The following is an 18,401-nucleotide window of genomic DNA, read 5'->3' as shown; positions in this document are numbered from 1 at the left end:
CAGGGGCCTCCTTAAAGGGCGTCAACAGCTTGGACGGGAGTGTTTTGAATGGTTGTTTTTTTCTGAAACTCTAATGACTTCTGATTACAATTACAATTCCAGCGGAGTATCTGATAGTCTTGTAAGTTTCAGGTGGGCAACACCCACAGATACAACCTACCACCCGCCAGTCCTTTAGAACCAAAGAAGCCTCCTAGATGAAACATCTTCAAGAAAACCTTTGCCTTTGACCAAGCTGTTTGTAGAGTAACACATACAGTCACGTAGAGAATAGTTTCTATGGCCAAAATACAGGTTATTTTAACAGACGGGAGTTATGGATTACACTCAACAGTATCTATCGTCACAGACACTGAAATATTTTCTTACTTCCTTTCCTTTAAGATCCTCCTGGTGCACCGAGTGAGAACCAGATATCAGGGACTGTCTCGTCCCATTTTGTTATGTTGTCTTTAAAAAAAAGGGCATATAGGCTAAATCATAGTTTTTGGTAAATAATGCCAAATTTAAGTGTGTCCATTTGAGATACTTAAATTCTGCCTTGTGTATTTCATTCATTTGTTCTATGGCCATTTTTGTAAGGTATTGAAATGCTTTTTCTAGGCCTCAAAGTGGTCAAATGGACTGACAAGTAATTCCTAAAAGTTCTATCAGCCACAAAGAGGGCCTTTGTCTTGAAGCTACATCTCTGACCAATCACTAATGTATCATTAATGCTACAAAAATATTGATCACTTTTTACTTCCCAAGTGAGAACTATATAGCAGGTATTGCATCTTCCAGATATGATTTGTTGTCTTTACAATAAAAGCATGAACGTTAAACCAAAATCTGTGCAAAGGAGCAAAACTAAATGCCTCATTTGAACTGTCACCAAAGTTATGCCATGAAATTTACTGACATATTTCCATGCCCCCTACTGACTGCAGTATGAGAGGGCATTTCACTAGCCTTGCTAGTTTCAGGTGGGCATAACCAGCAGGCAATCCTGTTCAAAACCTCACCAGTCTTTGATAACTGAAGACCTGGATGAAACTCTACAAGAAACCCTACAAGTAGCTTTGTTTTTTGGGGTTCTCAGACCTTCACAGGCATGCTGTGACCTCGAGGTAACTGATAATGTTTTCTGTCCAGTGATTTCCTGTTAACAAAGTGGATTTTTCTTGGTAGGACATCACCTCTGCATCCTAACAAACTTGGGAGCTGCAAACACAGCAGCACACAGCAATGCAACAAGTAAACACAGCCTGGAACCATCCACTCCTCCCTCTTCTACTTTGCCAAGACACACACAGCCTTCTCCTACATCCCAAAGTGTGGCAAGAACATGCTGCTCCTCAGCATTAGTGATGAAGCCCACCAGAAGCAAAGGTGGTGTGGACAACCTGGATAAGGTATGAACAATCTGGACAGTGGGAGGAAGCTGGAGTACCCGGAGAGAACCCACACAGACACAGGGAGAACATGCATGCATGGAACCTTCTTGCTGTGAGGCATCACTGCTAACTACCACTCCACTGTGCCACCCAGCTTTTCTTTCATTTATTTAAATAACAAATTACATATTTAGGTGCGATGAGGGAGAATAGCCTATTTCATTTCTTCTTTTCTTCTTTTTTTGGCAGTGTGTAGGTGCCTACAGCTGACACTGAAAAACCCGCTGTTGGCCACTGATTTTGTTTTACAACATCCTGGTTGTCTTTGCTTTCAACTCTTTGGTGCTGTGGATGGCTGTGTATCCAACCTGGAACCAGGGCAAATTGTACAAGCGCCAAATTTTCCTGGAGGAGCTGGGAATGGCATCAAGATAGGGTGGCAGAAGCACCAGGGTCCCAGCAAGGGCAGGACAGTGCCTGTATCAGTGGGTACCAGGGACCTCCAAATCCCACAAAAGTCGACTGTGCATGTACTGCACTGGTCAATGGAGGAAGGCTACCAATACCTGCTGCAAGTGTGGAAAGTGTATTTGTAAAGTTCACACATCCCTCTGCAGGATGTTGTAAAACTAAATCAGTTCCTGTGCATGGGAGTGAACTGAACTAGAAATAAAATTGTTACGTTGCCCTGCTGTGATTTGCAGCTCCAAAGTTTGTTATGATGCAGAGATTATGTTATTAGGTCATGGGGACAAGTAAATGGTAAATGGCCTTGTTTTTATATACTGCTTTTCTACCTGTTAGTACTCAAAGCACTTTACAGTCACAGACACATCTACCCATTCGCTCACACAAGCGCACACACACTCACACACCAGTGCCACGGATTCATAGTGATCTCTGCAATGAATGTGTGTGTGTGTTTCAACTATACCTTTTATTCTGTTACTTCAAAGACACATGAATCAGAGTGAATGTGAGAAAAGCCAAAGTGCAGCTTGCAGTTGCAGTTTCAGTGGGTTTTAATGAGTTTTAATGGGAGTTAAATCCATCAATATCATTGTTGCTACTTATCATTGACATATCCAAAGTTCTAATAATCCCCCCAAGAAAAATCCACTTTGCATTTAGATTATTTAGAATATTTTAATTTTTGTGTTTTTTGTTGAAAATTTTTTGATGCCATCACAAACACTAGACTGAAGTTGATTAAAAGATATATATAAAAAATGTAGAAAAAAAATATCAACATATGCCATTTTTATGGCATTGTTGAAGAGGACACTTTTGTCCCTTTATGGTCACGGCGCAACGATTTTAAAATCAGGTATGAGGAACAGCTAATATCCCAAACAGATGGTGAGTTCAGGAGCCTCACAACTTCAGGATACCTTCGAATCTTGACTCGAGCCTTCAAGAAGAGAACTGTTTCCCCACATCCCGTGAACGCACCGTTCCACTCACCCTCCTACTTTAAAGGGTGTGTCTCTGTGAGAAATCACTTTGTTTCTCGCCTCAACTTTCCTCATAATACTTCTCTAGACCACCGCGGAGTGAATGTTCGCCAGCAGACCGCAGTCGGAGCGGGTCGTGGCGGAGAGGAGGTGAGGGGGCAGCTGCAGGAAGCCTCCATTCTCTGAGCGGATTTCTTTTTTTTTTTTCACTTTTCATTACAGCGTTTGCGCCTGAAAGACTAGTTGTATTCGGGTTACCTGCAGTGGAATTCATCTGGGATCCACCATGGGGGACGTGATTTCTAGTAACCTGAATGAAGCCACGCGTGAGATGATCACAGGTGAGCAGTGTCGTGGTTCTTGATGGGGTCTTTTGGGGCGTTTCAGACATGTGCGTTTTTTTTTCTTCTCCAGCTGTAACGCAGTCTGACAGAGTCCTCAGAGAAATAAGAAAGAGTCATATTACCAGGATATGACATCTCTTGCTGCTTTTTAGCTCTGTTTTAGAGGCAAACAGAGGCAACCTTCCCAGAAACTTAAATTAGTTTTTTTTTTAATAGTCACACTATTCTTTCTTTCACTGCTATCTATCTTTTAAAGGTGTCAAGAACAAACTTTAGAATTGTCTTAAAGTGAGCTCATATTAGTCACGAATGTATCATCAGTGTTACCAAACTATTGACCTATGACTACTGAATAAGTCATCATTTCTGTTGTCATTTCTAAGATGGAAGCTCTTCTCAGGTTCTTTAAGTCATTTTCTCTGTTAAATTAAATTTAAAATAAGTAATATTACTCCATAATATAAATATCAGACTAAAATAAGACAAAAAAGATTCAAAATGACCGCTTCTTAAAGCCATCGTGAGATTATCTACTTTTAAGTGTTGTTTTTTTTGCGCCCTTCACATCACATCCTGATCATTTAATATCAATATATAGTATAAAGCAATCCGAGACTTGATTCAGTCTTAAATAAATTAAAAGTTCCTTCCCTGTAGATTCCTAAAGCCTTTTCTTCTCTTCCTTGTATTCTCCTAGATGTGTCTGGATTCAGTCCAATAAATAGAGCTGTCAGAGTTAATGTAGTGTGGAGAGGGTAGCTCGTACCTTGGCTCTAGTAAACCTGTGTTCTCTACTCCTGGGTTGAAGACCAATACCAATCTGATCCAATAAGTTTAAAAATGCCTGGATTGACCCTTATATCGATCTCCCGATGCCTATCTGGACATTACTACTACGTTTGCTGAGCCATTCGCTGAGTTTGACAAAAAAAAAAAAAAAAAAAGGCCTCGGACTAGAATGGATTACTCTACCTTTGATTTTCTCCTCATTGTTTTTCTCAAAGCCAACTCTACATTGCTGTATCTAAAGATGGACAAACGCTTCTTGACTCACCTAAAGACTCCTGAAAAGTAGTCTTGAAGCTCAGTGGGCATTTTCTCAATATGCATTCTGGTCTGTACTTACAGAGAACATACTGTGTTGTTGGGAAATGCCATCAGTCGCTGCCCAAGAACATTCCAGTCTGACCAAGTACAGTCCGAATACCCGGATGTGTTCTTGCTCTGCTGTTTCATTGTACAAAACATCAGGAAATAATTAGTGTGGACCTGGTGCAAACGGATATTCCAGGATGCGTTTTGTTTGTGAATGTATGCTGCTGTCCTAATTACAGAATGGCCAATCTAAGTGCTATAGTCTGTACTTGTAAAGTCCGAACTACCAAGTATGGAAGTCCGAAGTTTGCGTTGTTGGAATGCCATTGTGGCAGTGCCTGACTCCAAGCATATTAACAATGCTAGGTACGTCACCTTCAGACTTATGTACTTGGTAGTTCAGACTGAACAAGTTTGATCCTGAAGTAAGCATTGTGGAGGATGGGACGATGCAGGACATTCATTCTGGAATCGAACAACAGCATACTAGAAATGCATTCTGGGATACCAAGCTTTACCAAGTCCCCACAAGTGGGCAATACACATCCGGCTATTTGCACTTGTAGGTATGATTTGTATATTGAATTACATCAGAGAGTGGCAAGTACAGACAAGAACACATATTGATAAGCGGCCCTCGGCTACTCTCTAAATTACTCTATAAATAAACTTGGAGCCTTTGTATAATTTAAACAGGAGATTATATAAAACAAAAGTCTTCAGATACTTGGAGGGAGGCATTAGCTGGAGACACCAAAGTATGTTTTTGTAGGTTGTATACGTATTTTTCTGCTATGAAGTCAGACATTTAAACATGAAAGTTCTATGAACATTGACTCACTTTCGGGGCCGTCCTCTAGTGGCGAGTCAAGGAACTGCACTTCTACATTTTGACACAACTACGCAGCTTTATTTTTTTTTATTTTTTTCAGGCCCACTTGCTTTTTACCTTTTCCATTTAGTCTGTATCTGTAAGCTGCAGGCTGATATTCTATTCAAAGACTAATTGATTTACTAAGCAACTGTTTTGGCTCTACAGTTCTCCATTGGTTGAAATTCAACTTCTGAACTTTTGAATACTTACGGACTGGTTTTATTGACTTCATCACAGTTTATTAACCCACGTTAACATCACTATCACGTTCGGACTTTGTTCACTTTCACTTTAAGTAATTAACTTGAATATTAATATTTCCTTTTCCCTTCCGTTTGCAAAGTTGGAAGTCGGTGTATTTGCTTAGCAGCATTGAATCACTATCTAAACATTGACGCTTTCATCAAGAGAGAAACAGGACCTTGGAAAGCCTTGGCCCTTATCAACTACAGCTCCTACAAATAATTTGACCTTGTTATGTGGCCTGTTAGAACCTGTTACAAGTGAAGTCAGATCTTGAGCAGAGCTAAGTGTAGCAGATTACGTGTAGTACAGTGTGTGCAGGAAAGAACAAGAAAAGCTGATCTCCGTCAGCCCAGGCTCTGATATGTCAGAGTGTGTGGAAGTGTAATTCGGAGTTTGAGTGTTTAAATCCTTTTGATTAACCTTAAAATGCAGAAAGTTTTTTTTAAGACGAGTGCTGAAGTCCCAAGAAATACTGGATCGACTGCATTTTAGCCCTGATTTTTTGACAGATATTTGACAAAATATCTGCAAATTGTAAACATTCCTGTCATTTTCTGCGGCATCTTCTATGTGTTTAGAAGTGTGAAACTATAAGCCAGAAAGGTGACAAGGATGAACTCCATCTCCTAAGCTTGATTAAGTAAATGGGGAGGAGCGGTGGAACACATTGAAAGTTGAACTAGGGTTTAATTCTCACTGGCATAGGCTTACGTACTTTCAGTACAATTCAGTGTCGTAACAGGTTTCAGTATGGAAACGTTTATGTTTTCTTCCTTTTTTTTTTTTAACCTGGGGTTTGCCTCTCCTTGCATGATCATGTGGAATCTGAGGAATGCATGAAAAAGTATGTGCGTCTATATGGCAGAATGGAAACCTCCTCCAGGCCTTGAGCAGTACAGCCGGTGCCACACCGTCTCCAGAGCTACAACAAGCCAAGTGGCTGGCTGGTATCATTGAAACCGTACACACACCCACATGTGCACAGAAAAATAAATTTTGTGCTTTCCTAATTCATGCAGAAGGCAGTGAACCACAGTGCCACAAATTATCGGAACAGTCATTTACTTTTTGCGGCAGTAGTCAGAACTCCTTGGAATAAGGGCGAGGTAATCATGTTCATAGATAGCTTTATCACTCATTGCCATTATATTCACACATTGATATATGGCCACCGGATGAATGGGCTGCACCTATCTTTTATCTCGCTGTCAGAAAAGCTGTGCCTTCATTACCAATGAGACTGACTGTGGGAGTCCCTGAGCAGAGCCATGTTTAAGCTGCTAGCAATGTGTGATCCATCATAACCTCCAGCATGAGGTCAGGAATGAGATGTGGGGGTTTATGAAATGTGGAAATGACCCAGATCACATGGCTAACCTCTCATTTCCTGTAGGGAATCTGGCATGTGTGTGCACTCTGGACTGACAACTACTGGAACGTGTGCACTTGAAAAAGCTTTTGGGGCATTTATTGAAAACTGACCTGTCAGTGTCATCCCCCTTCAACAGAATGCAGTTTGTTGATTTAGGAAGACCTGTTTAATATTAACTCCGGTTTAGTGAAAGAACTACTAGCTTACCAGAATAAAAGGCTGGTGACACGCCGTCGAGGTTTCATTATGGGGTGTGCGTCAACTGGTACAAAAAAAGAAAACTCCATGGAATTTGATTGTCCTCCAACCAGCTCTGATGATGCGTTAAAGTACGTTGCTTTTATTCTTCTGTCTATCACTATATATAGCCCAAACGATTTGATTAGCTCAGCAGATATTTGCTGGAGCATAATCAGTTCTCAATGGAGACACTCCAGGCCCACGTTTTGCCCCATATAGCAAGACTCAGTTCTTATTGAAATATGAGTGGTGTTACATTTCATTTGGATTTCATTATGGGGAGTGTAAAAGTACTTTTTTTCTTGCTCAGAGCTATACATCCAGAGTCATCACCTCAAAGGAACAAGCAGCATCTCTAGAGTTTATGTGCTCCAGTTATTACAGTCAGCGTTTCAATGTATTCCTAATGTAGGCCGCAAAAACACATATCCAGTTGCCCACGTGCACAAAGAGTCCCCTTCTGTAGTCATACACAGTGCCACGTTAGCCTGGTCTGTGGGTGAGGGGCCAAACAGGAAACAGGAAATCCTAACTTGGGCTGTTTTTCCCTGGCTTTGTTAATTCTCCAGTCTTTGTAACGTGGCTTTCTCCTTCCGTGTCCTGGCAAGGTGTGACACTTTCACCTTTAAACACACACCCACTCAGCACACAGAGGTCCTTTTTAATCATGTTCAGATAACCGAGTGTTTGAGTGGTATTGCTGGTACAGCTGAGTCTGTGGTGTAGAGTTTTTCTTTTTTTCCTTTCCTTTGAATATGTAGTGTCTGTGTTGGGCACTGAAGTCAAATTTGGGCTGGAGTTTTTCTTTTTTTTTTGCACTTCATTATCTTTATTATATTTTTTGTGGGAGCTCTGTTCCATTACTTTCAAAGAACCACGTTCTTTTGCATACACCAGAAGTAATTCTGTCAGTCTTTACAGGCATCAGGACAGGTTATTTATGTACCAGTTGTCCTAAGTAGCTTTTCACATATTCCCTGACAGTCTTCCATCAAATACACATCAGCGCTGATGGTGGGCCAGAGCATGGAACTTTCCCCGCTGGTTAGCATGCACTCTAAAAAACCACCAGTGAAATATTTGAGTCGAAACTTCTGCCCTAATTATCCCAATAACCACATTTAACAAACTATGCTCTCGTTTGGTGCTCCAGATCCTTCCACAGGCACAGGCGCCGCTCTCGCTTCTGCTCTGATGGGAACACAGTCTAAATTTATGAGTCAGCGCATGGGTCTATCTGAGTGGAATGTTTTTGTTAAGGCACTGTGGAGAAAGGAGGAGGGCCTTAGCCGTGCCTCCGCAGAGGGGGATTCTCTTGTTGGTCTTTTAAATAGCGGACTGGTCTCAACTCGGATCTCTGTGATCAAGACTTCCTGAAACTGTTGAACTGACATCATACAAAAAACTGTGTTGGTTAGATTAGATTACCACAGTGATTGAAGACAAAACCATAGCAGCAGAAGATCTGATAGCTGGCCTCAGCACTGGAGAGGCCCCTGGACAATTTGTCTGGCAGCTTGCTCAAGAGCCAGCTAGACTCACGGCAGCAACTCCTACGTCTCCCTGATGCAGTCTGTTCTTATGACCCACTTTCACATGTTCTCTTGAATATTTGAGGACGAAAAGATCTGTGGAATTCAAAGTGTAGAGAGTTGTGACTTGTCGGCTGCTCCTGTAGGTTTCTGAGTTATCTTTTAGTGGTGTATAATGGTCCTAAAAAGGAGAAACGATGCAGTCTCCTTGATTAACAATGTGAAGCATTTATATTTTTGCTCACATTTAGTTTTTACCGATTTGTTTCAGAGAAACCTGTAGTTTCATATTTGTAGAAAGTAAGATTGAGTATTGCAACTTATTATTTGATATTTCAGAGTGCCTTCTAAAGCCAGCCCTAGTGTTGTTTACACTGATTTACTCAAGAACTGTACCTGACTAGATGGTTCAACTACTTCACTTTGGTGTTTTGTGTCCAAACAATCTGGATTATCACTGAGAAAACTTAATAAATGAACGTTCCACATTGCCCTAGGAATTAACCACCTTTTAATTTGTGTGTACATAATGTGCATCAATACTTGATCAGTTTGGGATCTAGTGAATTTGGAGGCCAGGTCAACACCTTGTGATGTTCTTCATGTTTTTTGAGTTGTTCCTAAACCATTTTTATGTGTGTGTCTGTGTCAGGCAGCATCCTGCTGGGGATGGCTGCTGCCATCAAGGAGTGTCATTGCTATGGGGTGGGGGTGAATGGTCTGGTCTAGGTGGGTGCTACATGTCTAAGTAACATCCACATGAATGCCACGTCCAAAGGTCCAGAACATTGTATTGTCACAAGATGGTCGATGCTGTATTATCTTGTTTTAGCTTCTTGAAGGAACCCATCAGAGCCATTTAGTTAGTAAAGAAATTCAACTCCATGCTGCTGAGACAATATGGGTGACTACTACGCTATCCATCACCGCATGAAGCTCACCTTCATGATTTGAGTGGCCTGGCAGATTCACCAAAGGAAGGGTTTCCTTCTTTTGTGATGTTTTCTGGTTATTGTCTATCTGTATTTAACTGCCATCCATACAACTTTGCTGCGTTTGACTTGTCTGAGCAGACACTATATATATGTACACTTCTGAGTTTTTCTGTCCATATTGTCAGTAAACACTAGTGACCCAGTGCTACTAGAACCCATGCATGCCCGTCCCATCATACTGCACCACAGTGTTTGGATCTTGAGTTATTCCAAGCCTTGTCTGTAGTTTTGTTATTGTACAGTCAATCATACATTCTCTTCATTTAGACTTCTTTATCCCAACACATGATGCTTCTACCACCATGCTTCATTGTGGATATCGTGTTTTCTTTTGCTGATGTTCTACAACTTAAGGCAGAGAGTTCAATTAAGTTCAAACACATGTTTCCACTGGGTTTTGTTGGATTAGATATTTGTTCTCCACACAGATGCAGGAGAGGGTTGACATGTACAAACCGCAACCAGTGCTTGCCAGAAAGAGCTGCACATCCTTTAATGTGGCTTTCTGCATCTTGGCAGCTTCCTGGCCTCATTAATATTGTTCTTGGTAATGTCACTGCTGTGTCATATTTTCTCCATTTGCTGATGACTGACTTCACTGTATTCCACAGTGTATCACATGCATATTTTGTAGCCCTCACTTGAGCAATAACCCTTCTACAATGTAAGCTTCAGCAATGGCTCTTCTAGTTGCATTAAACCAAGAAAAGAAATCAGACCTGTTTGTAATCAATCTAAGTCACTTGACGTGAAGATGGATGTGTAATATTTCAGATGAGTGGTTGATCCTGAACATCGCCACATACCCAACTACGAAAGTGCCTCCACACTTATGGAGTTATGCTATTTAAGTATCATTTCGGTTTGCACTGGCCTTGCAGGTTGATTTATACCTCACATAAAGCATTTTTTTTTTAATAGTGCTCTATAGACTTTTATGTCCACGGTAACACTCACACAGTTATATGCACGTTACTCGGTCTGCAAGAACATTGTCAATACTAGGTAGGAAGAGTGGAAAGCTGAGGAGGAAGAAGACAAAGGTACTTTTTGTTTTGCAGAAATTGGGCCCTTCTGGGCCCAATTTACCGTGTTGCGTCACAATTCCCTGCATGAAAAGTGAGAAGTTGCTGTGTAAGTGCACGTTAGCTGCTGTTCAGGGCAATTTGTAGGCGGAACAGAAAACTACAGAGAATGTCTAGGGACTGATGTGAACCTAACCCCAACATCCATTTTGTTATGAGAAAAACAGCCTGAAACTTAACAGCTACACAGCTACCTCTCTCTTCCAGATATTAAAACTGTCATCAAGCAGAAAATTTATTTCCTCCGTCACTAACCATGCCTGTGGACGGACAATAGCTGAGCACCGCAAGAATTTAAGACTAAGGCAATCATGAAACTGCAAAGATGCTAATTCGACATAGCTGCTTGCTTCTTTAAACCTAGAAAGTCTCATTTAACCTATACAGTGCTAATTTAATCGTGCTATGTGTTTTGGGAAATCGTAATAGTTCTTCTTAAAAGGGTATTTTAACCATTTCACCTTCTGTCTTGTATATTAGAAAATAATTCATTATTCCTCTGTGTACATGAGCAAACATAAATTGGTGCAGAGAGTAAATCGTGGGTGCTGAAACAACTTCTGGGGACAAGACGAAAGCACCCGTATATAAATAATTACATTTTTGTGCAAAGACTGGGTTAAGGTTAGGATATTAGTAGAATGTGATGCTACTTTTAGAGCTAGAGAAAGTCTCCTGGAAAGGAATGCAAGCCAGTCTGAAGTCATGGAAACATGCCTGTGTGTCGGAGGAGAAAAAAATATGTTCATTTATTAACACAATAAACTTGTGCGTTCATCTGATCTTTTTCATGGGTTGTTGAAATGTTATCAATATTTCAGTTCCTGATCAACTCCGAGAACACTTTTTATACAAATCTGTGTTGACACAAGTCTACTGTAAAGTCTGGTGAGCAGTCCCTGAAGCCATTTTACCCATTGTGATAATTGTTTGAAACAAAATATGAAACACAATTAACTTTGTCTACACTCATTGTATGTGAAAATGAATAAGACCACAATAAAGAACATTTCCTGTACTTAGTGGGCCAGTGCTGCAATAACAGTGTGTGTTTGTTTGTTTGCAGCTCGCGTTGGAAAGGTGATGGGGGAGTTTGGGCGTCTGTATGAGCAGCAGTATGGAGTGGCACTCTTTAACAGCGTCCGCTTCGACATAGAAGGGGGAGGTGGTCCACAACCGCAGCTACTACACCGCAAGGTAAAGCATCTTCTCCCACCACGGGCTGCAAATTTTAATCGGCAACACGTGTTCATTTCCCGCTGTGACGTCCCAAAAATGTCCTTGATTTAACTACTGTACAAGCTGGAAACCCAGTTCTCCTTCGTAATGAAAAAAGAAGAGATGTTACAAACGAGAAGTCAAAATGAGACGGAAAGACTTTCGCCTGCATCAACTGAATGGTTCTCCAACCGATGAGATCTGTTTTGTTGTAAACAGATTCAACTGCACGGCACTCAGATGACGTGCATGACGTGTGTTGGGACGAGGAGGCAGCCATCGGTATATTAATTTCAGGTGTCTATTTGTTGTCTCCCACAGATTCCTCTGGAGAACAAGTCCATCTTCTCTGGTTCCCTCTTTCACTACCTGGAAGAGAACAAGAAATGGAAGAACCGTTTCTTCTATGTCCCAGACACCTACAACATCAACTGTTATGACAACAAAGCGGTGAGGGGGGGTTGCGATTGTACAGCCTCTTTAGTTGATTCTAGTTTGATTCACTGTTTAGCACAGTCATTCTATGGATTCAAGTCCTTGTTCACAAATTGAACAACCTGGAGATGCCAAGTATAGGGAGAGAGGACATTACGTCTGCATGTATTGGACTAACCATCAACTTCGCATGAGAGTCTCAGCTTGGTGAGCATCAGAGGGCATAAATGCTCCGAGAGGCCAACTCCTTTTGGTAAATGGAGGGCAGAAAGTTTGGTCATCGTATTAACGGTTTCTGTTTGCTATGTACAATTGGATGTACTGGAACCTAAATTGTTTCGATAATAAAGAAATCTGTCTTGGTTGAATTTGTACATAAGTTACCTCTGTGATGGAGCTGGCAGTTAGTTTCTCCACAACAATCATTTGTTCTTGATCATCTTTTTATGCCACCCCTGACATAAACGCTATGCTCTGCTCCCTGTCTTAACTACCAGTCTCATGACCGACGCCTCCATCCCAAAGCAACCATCAACTGTGCCGGCTACAAAGTGCTGACCTCTATGGAGCAATACCTAGATCTGATAAGCAACAACCTGCCTGGTGAGTAACGGGGTTGGGAGAGGCTAAGGCCGTGGCATTTTTTTGCAGTGCATTTTTGTTTTTTTCCAAGTGAAATGTTTTCATAAGTTTATCCAAATGAAATATATCCTCAATCTAGTACACCAAAGTTCTCCACTGACATAGTTGTAATTATTGGTGAACAGAAAGAGGAATAAAGGACCAATACTTACAGAGCAGGGCAGCCCACAGCACTGCTGCTACTTGTCTAAATATCAGTTTTAATCCTCTAAAGAGAAGAGCAAACTGGCTGTGTTTGACAAACCTGTCTCCCAAGAATATGCTCTGTATAAAATGTAAGCACTTGTCAAGTAAAGGCCACTAATCACTGTGCCATTTCAAGCTGTCTAAGATGCCAAAACGGTGGTCTTAGATTTCACTGTACAGCAACCGATGGGTGAGACGGTTTGCTGCTATAACGACAGTAAGAATAGCTGAAAGGATAAAGAAACATGGCAGAGGATGGTTAACGAATTCATTTATTGTGTACTGTATGTTAGATTTCTGCCTTGACTAATCTGGAAGCTGTAGCCACAACCCATTATCACTTCAGATGAATGTATATCTCGTTCTTCCTATCCTCTCTCTTTCCTGTCTCTACCCGGCTGGCCTTAGGCAGATGGGTCCCTCCATATGAGCTGGGTTCTGATCAAGGTTTCTTCCTGTTAAAAGGGAGTTTTTCGTTGTCACTGTTGCCTTCAGGCTTGCTCTGGGGGTTTCAGACCGGATGTTGTAAAGCATATTGAGACAATTTGTATTGTTGTTGACGCTATATGAATAAAATTGAATTGAACTCAGTCCGTCATACTACAGGTAATTCAAGATTACTATCACAGCGAGTGAGTAGGTTATAGTACAGTGTCAACCACTGTTAAAGAATCACAGACTTTCAGTAATGTCACTTACGTGACTGATTCTTGAGAGAAACTGACTTAAATTAGCTCAGTGAGAAAAGGATAAGATGTGAGGTTTTGATTGGTTGGTGCTCCACAAATGATTGTGATACGGCGCCTGTACGGTATGTCCTTGGATGTTTTCTTTTTGTTTATGATCTGATTGAGACACTAGCGTCAACCACTTTCCCACTTGTGGAGGTTTTATGTGGTTTGATCTGGCTGCGGTTTACCATTTGAGGGTTAGCTCTTTCGGTCCTTCGCTAACGCTGACTTGATAAACCACAAGAAAGAGTTTGTCCATGGCCGTGACCACTGAGGAAGGAAGGAAGCTTTCCGTTTCACATCCTGAGAGCAGGCTTATTTACTACAGCGACATTGCCCCGTGTATGGATACCTCCAGGATTCGAGTTATAATCTTCAATTTAACAGTAGAAATAAATAATATCAGTAATGTGTGTGCTTCCCATAAGCACACAAACCCCATACAAGCAGCTGCTGTTCATGGTCCTGAAACAACAGCATAGTGATCAATTGTTTTTGGACCACAGCTCTTTGCATAACATCCTACTGCACCCCAAACAGTGTGGGTGTTTGTTTGGATGCAGAGATCCATTATCCAGTAGTCTCTCAAGATGTTAGTGTTGACTGGCATTCTTCTAGCTGTCATTATGAGCTCATTATTGCATGCCTCTGCTTGACCTGATGACTCTTTAGAGTTTGTTTCCCTTTTGCAGTTGGTTGTGGAACTGTCTAATTGCATGCAGATGTTTTTAGTTTTTCTCTGTATCAGTTAAAACGCAGCCCATTAAAAAAATAAAAAAATCCAAAAGGTTACCAGACTCACATTCTGATGAGAATTGTTTAATTCCCGCGTAAAGACATATCCTTATTTTTCCTGTTTCAGATGACATGCAGAAAGTTTCAAACTGAGAGCTCAGTGTATTTACCCCATGCTGTGTACATTCTAACTCTCTTGTCCAGATGTGAAAGCCAAGGTGGGAAGTTCACCCTTCTTAAAGTGTGCCACCCCGTTCCCTCTGATCCTATGGCACCCTTACGCCCGGCACTACTACTTCTGCGTGGGGACAGAGAATGAGCAGCAGAAGTGGCACGCCGTCCTCCAGGACTGTGTCCGACACTCAAATGACGGTGAGTCCTGCCAGCTACAGCTGCAGCCCACATTCCTGCTTACACATGCTTATTACATTAATGGATAAAAAAGGCTGAACACCATGATCTCTGCAGCTTATGATCGACAGTCTTATACGACCTAACTGGCGTATAAAAAAAAGACATAGGACAGGTTAAAACCCATGCTAATAAGGAACTCTACCTGGGGCAGGTTTAGGGGATAAATGTAAACTTGAGTCCTTTGATATAGTGTGCGGCCCATGGCTACAAATTTAAGGGAAGGCTCAAATGATCTCCCAGGTGTTTTCCCAACATACTGTATGTGTGGCTTAAACATGCTAACTATAGAGGCACACAGGGACGAGGGAAGATGCAGTTTTCATCCCAGATTAGTTCATTCAATTTCCTGTATTTAGCACAAAATTAGTTGGTGTTGCTTATAAGAGATCTGAATTTTGTTTCACACACATTTTGACATGGCTCATGGAAAAAACAAAAAGTGTTTATCTCAGTTTGTAAAATTCTACCTCCTGACGCAACACTTCCCATGAATAAGCAAGTTGCATCTTGTCTTACGTTGTTTACCTTGGTACTGTACCACTTGTTTGAGTCCATGTGCTTCTACCCATCACTCCCCAAAATCAACCTGAGAGTTCAGTTAAGATTGGGTACAATTTTCTTTTAACTTGGTATCAGATTCCTAGCAGTGTCACCTTGCTGCTCTGGTTCAAAACTCAGAAAAACACATCCTGAAAAAAATAATCTCCTGAGGCATTTGCTGAGCCTTAGTCTAATGTTTACTCTTTGCTGAAGTTTTGTGTTTTTTCCCTTTGGGACATGGGCATGTCTACCGATGATTTGCATGGACTCTTCTCTTAACAACACTCACATGAACTGAACTTGAACAGTTGCCATCATGCCAGTACAGACAAGTGACATCAGCTAATAAAGCAAAGAAAACAGAATATGTATTCAAAACCTTGGTGAATTGATTGCAGAGCAGCGTTCACTGTGTTTATTCTGCTTTGTCTAGGAAGAAACCACAGCATAGAATGAGGCGTGGTTAGCAGAGACACAGGTTCGACAAACCTCACCATTTGCTGAGGTGTTTTCTGCAACACACTGGTCCCTCCGCTCACACATTTTGCCGTACCAGGTTGCTCTCTAAGCCAGATTAGTGCTTTGAAACAAGACTTTGCCATTTGCACGTCATGAATCAGTGTTCAGTTTACACAAAATGTGCAGGGCATAGGGCCAGAGCTGCACTTAATCTGATTCACTGGTGTGTAAAGCTTCCTTGTTAATTGAGACATTTTATACGTAGTAAGAAAGGCTTGTGGCTTGGTCTGCTGTCTCTCACCCTTTAATTTCTTCTGTTTCTCTCGCTGCTTAAAACGCAACAGTAATGTTTAGTCAGGAACCTTGACTATGACTGCCAGCGCTCTGTTGTTGAGTAAAGATCTGCTGCTTGATGTTCCAGCAGTGCCGAGCATTGATTTGGAAACCTGTGAGAGCAAAACTTTGTGGAAACAACACTTCCTAACATGCCTGAGCCATGACACATGCCAGCTGCATGAAGTTTTCACCTGAATGGCTCCATATGTTCTCGGTGTGCCACACAGAGCACTGCTTCACAGACCTGCGCTACTTTTTAACAGCTCTGTTAAACATGGGTGCAGCGGTCTCACTTCAGGTCAACAAGTCATTCTTCCTCACACAGAGGGTTCTGTCCGAGTGTCGGGGTGAAATGCAAATCCAGGCCAACCTCCTATTTCATTTTGAAGTAAACACACTGTAGACATGTATTCTAGTCATTTATATGAAGATATTGACTAGCATTTTATTTGGCCCTTTTGTCTGAAAGTTACCTTTAGCCTTTCAGAGATTATTCCAGAGATTACAAATTTGCTCTGATAGGTTCAAGGACAGTCCAATCAAGGTATAATTCTCCATAATGAAACCCTAATGGCGTATTACCAGACTCATATTATGATAAGAATTAAAAATGGATATGCAAACCTACTACCTTCCAGTAACTGACCAAAAGTCCAAAATGATTTTGTGCTAAAAACAAACCAGACCATGTCTCTCAGAAGGGTTTAGCTATGACTAGCACTTTGATCTGAGCTGCATGAGTAGTAGGTTTGACATAAGCATGTGTCGACTCTTGTTAGAAGCCTGGGCTTAGTATAGAGGGTGAGTGATGTCTTGTTTGAGTAATTATTTGACAGTTGTTAAGAAAGAAGGAGCGAGAAAGAGCTTGGAAATTGTTGTTGGCAGTCCTTGTCCTCCCTCTCATTTAGGCTATCAGTCAAAATAAGGACTTTGAGAGGTCTTGGACTTCCTGTCTCTGCTGCTATTACGAATTCTGATCTCCTCTCTGCACACCACACCACACCACACCACACCACACCCCAGCACACACAGACACATTTATATGGCTTTCATTTTGAGGAAATTCATTGACATAATGTGTTCCCTGGCCTTAACCCTAACCTCAATCATCTCTACCATCTAATCCAGCCCTTACTGAAACCTAAACATAATTCTAACCCTAAAACAAAGTCTTATCCCTCTAACAGCTCACTGAAAGGATGTGAGAAAGTAAGGACTGGCCGAAACGTCTCACTTTCCCAAAGTTCCCTCAATCTGATGGTCTAAAACTCAGACTGGGTCTCAAAAAGATGCCTGTACAAGAGCGTGCACACGTTCAGTGGTTCAGTGGCTTTACACTAACCCTAACCCTAACTCTCCTTCTGAGGACATTCATTGACATAGTTTTCCCTGGCCTCAACCCTAACCTCCACCATCTCAAGTGCCTAACCTAAACCTAAACCAAATTTTAACCTTAACTATAAAAATGGGTTGTAACCCTCAAATTGTCCCTACTTTCCCAAAGTGGTCTAAAATTCCAACTGGTTCTCAGAAATGTTTGTATGGCTATCATTGTGAGGACATTCATTGACATAATGTATTCCCCATCTCCTTACCCTGACCCTAACCATCTCAACTAAGTGTCATAATTGTAACCTTTACCCTAAAACCAAGACTTAACCTTTAAACAGCCTTGTAAAGAAGTGAGGACTGGCCAAAATGTCACTCCAATTGTGTAAAACTGAAACCAGCAGCAAATTCTGTTTCTGTTTTTTTTTTTTTTTAAATGATAAAATGAAGTTTAAAAATGTAAGGAAATGAGAAGTTTCAATTCCTGTTATTTTCTCTGGCCTCTGCCATGGCTGTGACAAACAAAACCAAAAAAGCATTACACGTTCTATAGAAGGAGTTATATGATGCAGGGAACTGCCTTTGTCATTAATGTGAAGATGAGCTTACTGCACATCCTGGATGTGTGTATCGCAGGTCTTGAAGCATGAATATTTTTGGAATTTCTTCTGTTGTCGCTGCGGTGCTATAGTGATAGGCACACAAAGCAACAAATAGATGCAGGCTTATGAGAACAGAAAGTGATTCAACACAATTACTCATC

The 18,401-nt window shown here is 41.3% G+C and overlaps 1 protein-coding gene across 1 annotated transcript in view; it reads left to right on the top strand.

The window, feature by feature from the left end:
• The first annotated feature begins 2,779 nt into the window (after nt 1-2,779).
• Nucleotides 2,780-18,401, top strand: part of niban2b (niban apoptosis regulator 2b) — a 29,984-nt gene continuing 14,362 nt past the window's right edge. Inside the window, exons 1-5 of the mRNA XM_084551009.1 lie at nt 2,780-3,171; nt 11,680-11,810; nt 12,153-12,281; nt 12,764-12,869; nt 14,765-14,932. Of these exons, the coding sequence (XP_084407135.1) occupies nt 3,117-3,171; nt 11,680-11,810; nt 12,153-12,281; nt 12,764-12,869; nt 14,765-14,932 (589 nt within the window). The 5' untranslated portion in view covers nt 2,780-3,116. The remainder of the gene's footprint in view (nt 3,172-11,679; nt 11,811-12,152; nt 12,282-12,763; nt 12,870-14,764; nt 14,933-18,401) is intronic.

The sequence above is a fragment of the Chelon labrosus genome (genome assembly GCF_963514085.1).
Source record: "Chelon labrosus genome assembly, chromosome: 9".
Classification (NCBI taxonomy): Eukaryota; Metazoa; Chordata; class Actinopteri; order Mugiliformes; family Mugilidae; genus Chelon; species Chelon labrosus.
Note: the sequence above shows the minus strand (reverse complement) of the source record. Positions and strands in the feature narration are given on the sequence as shown.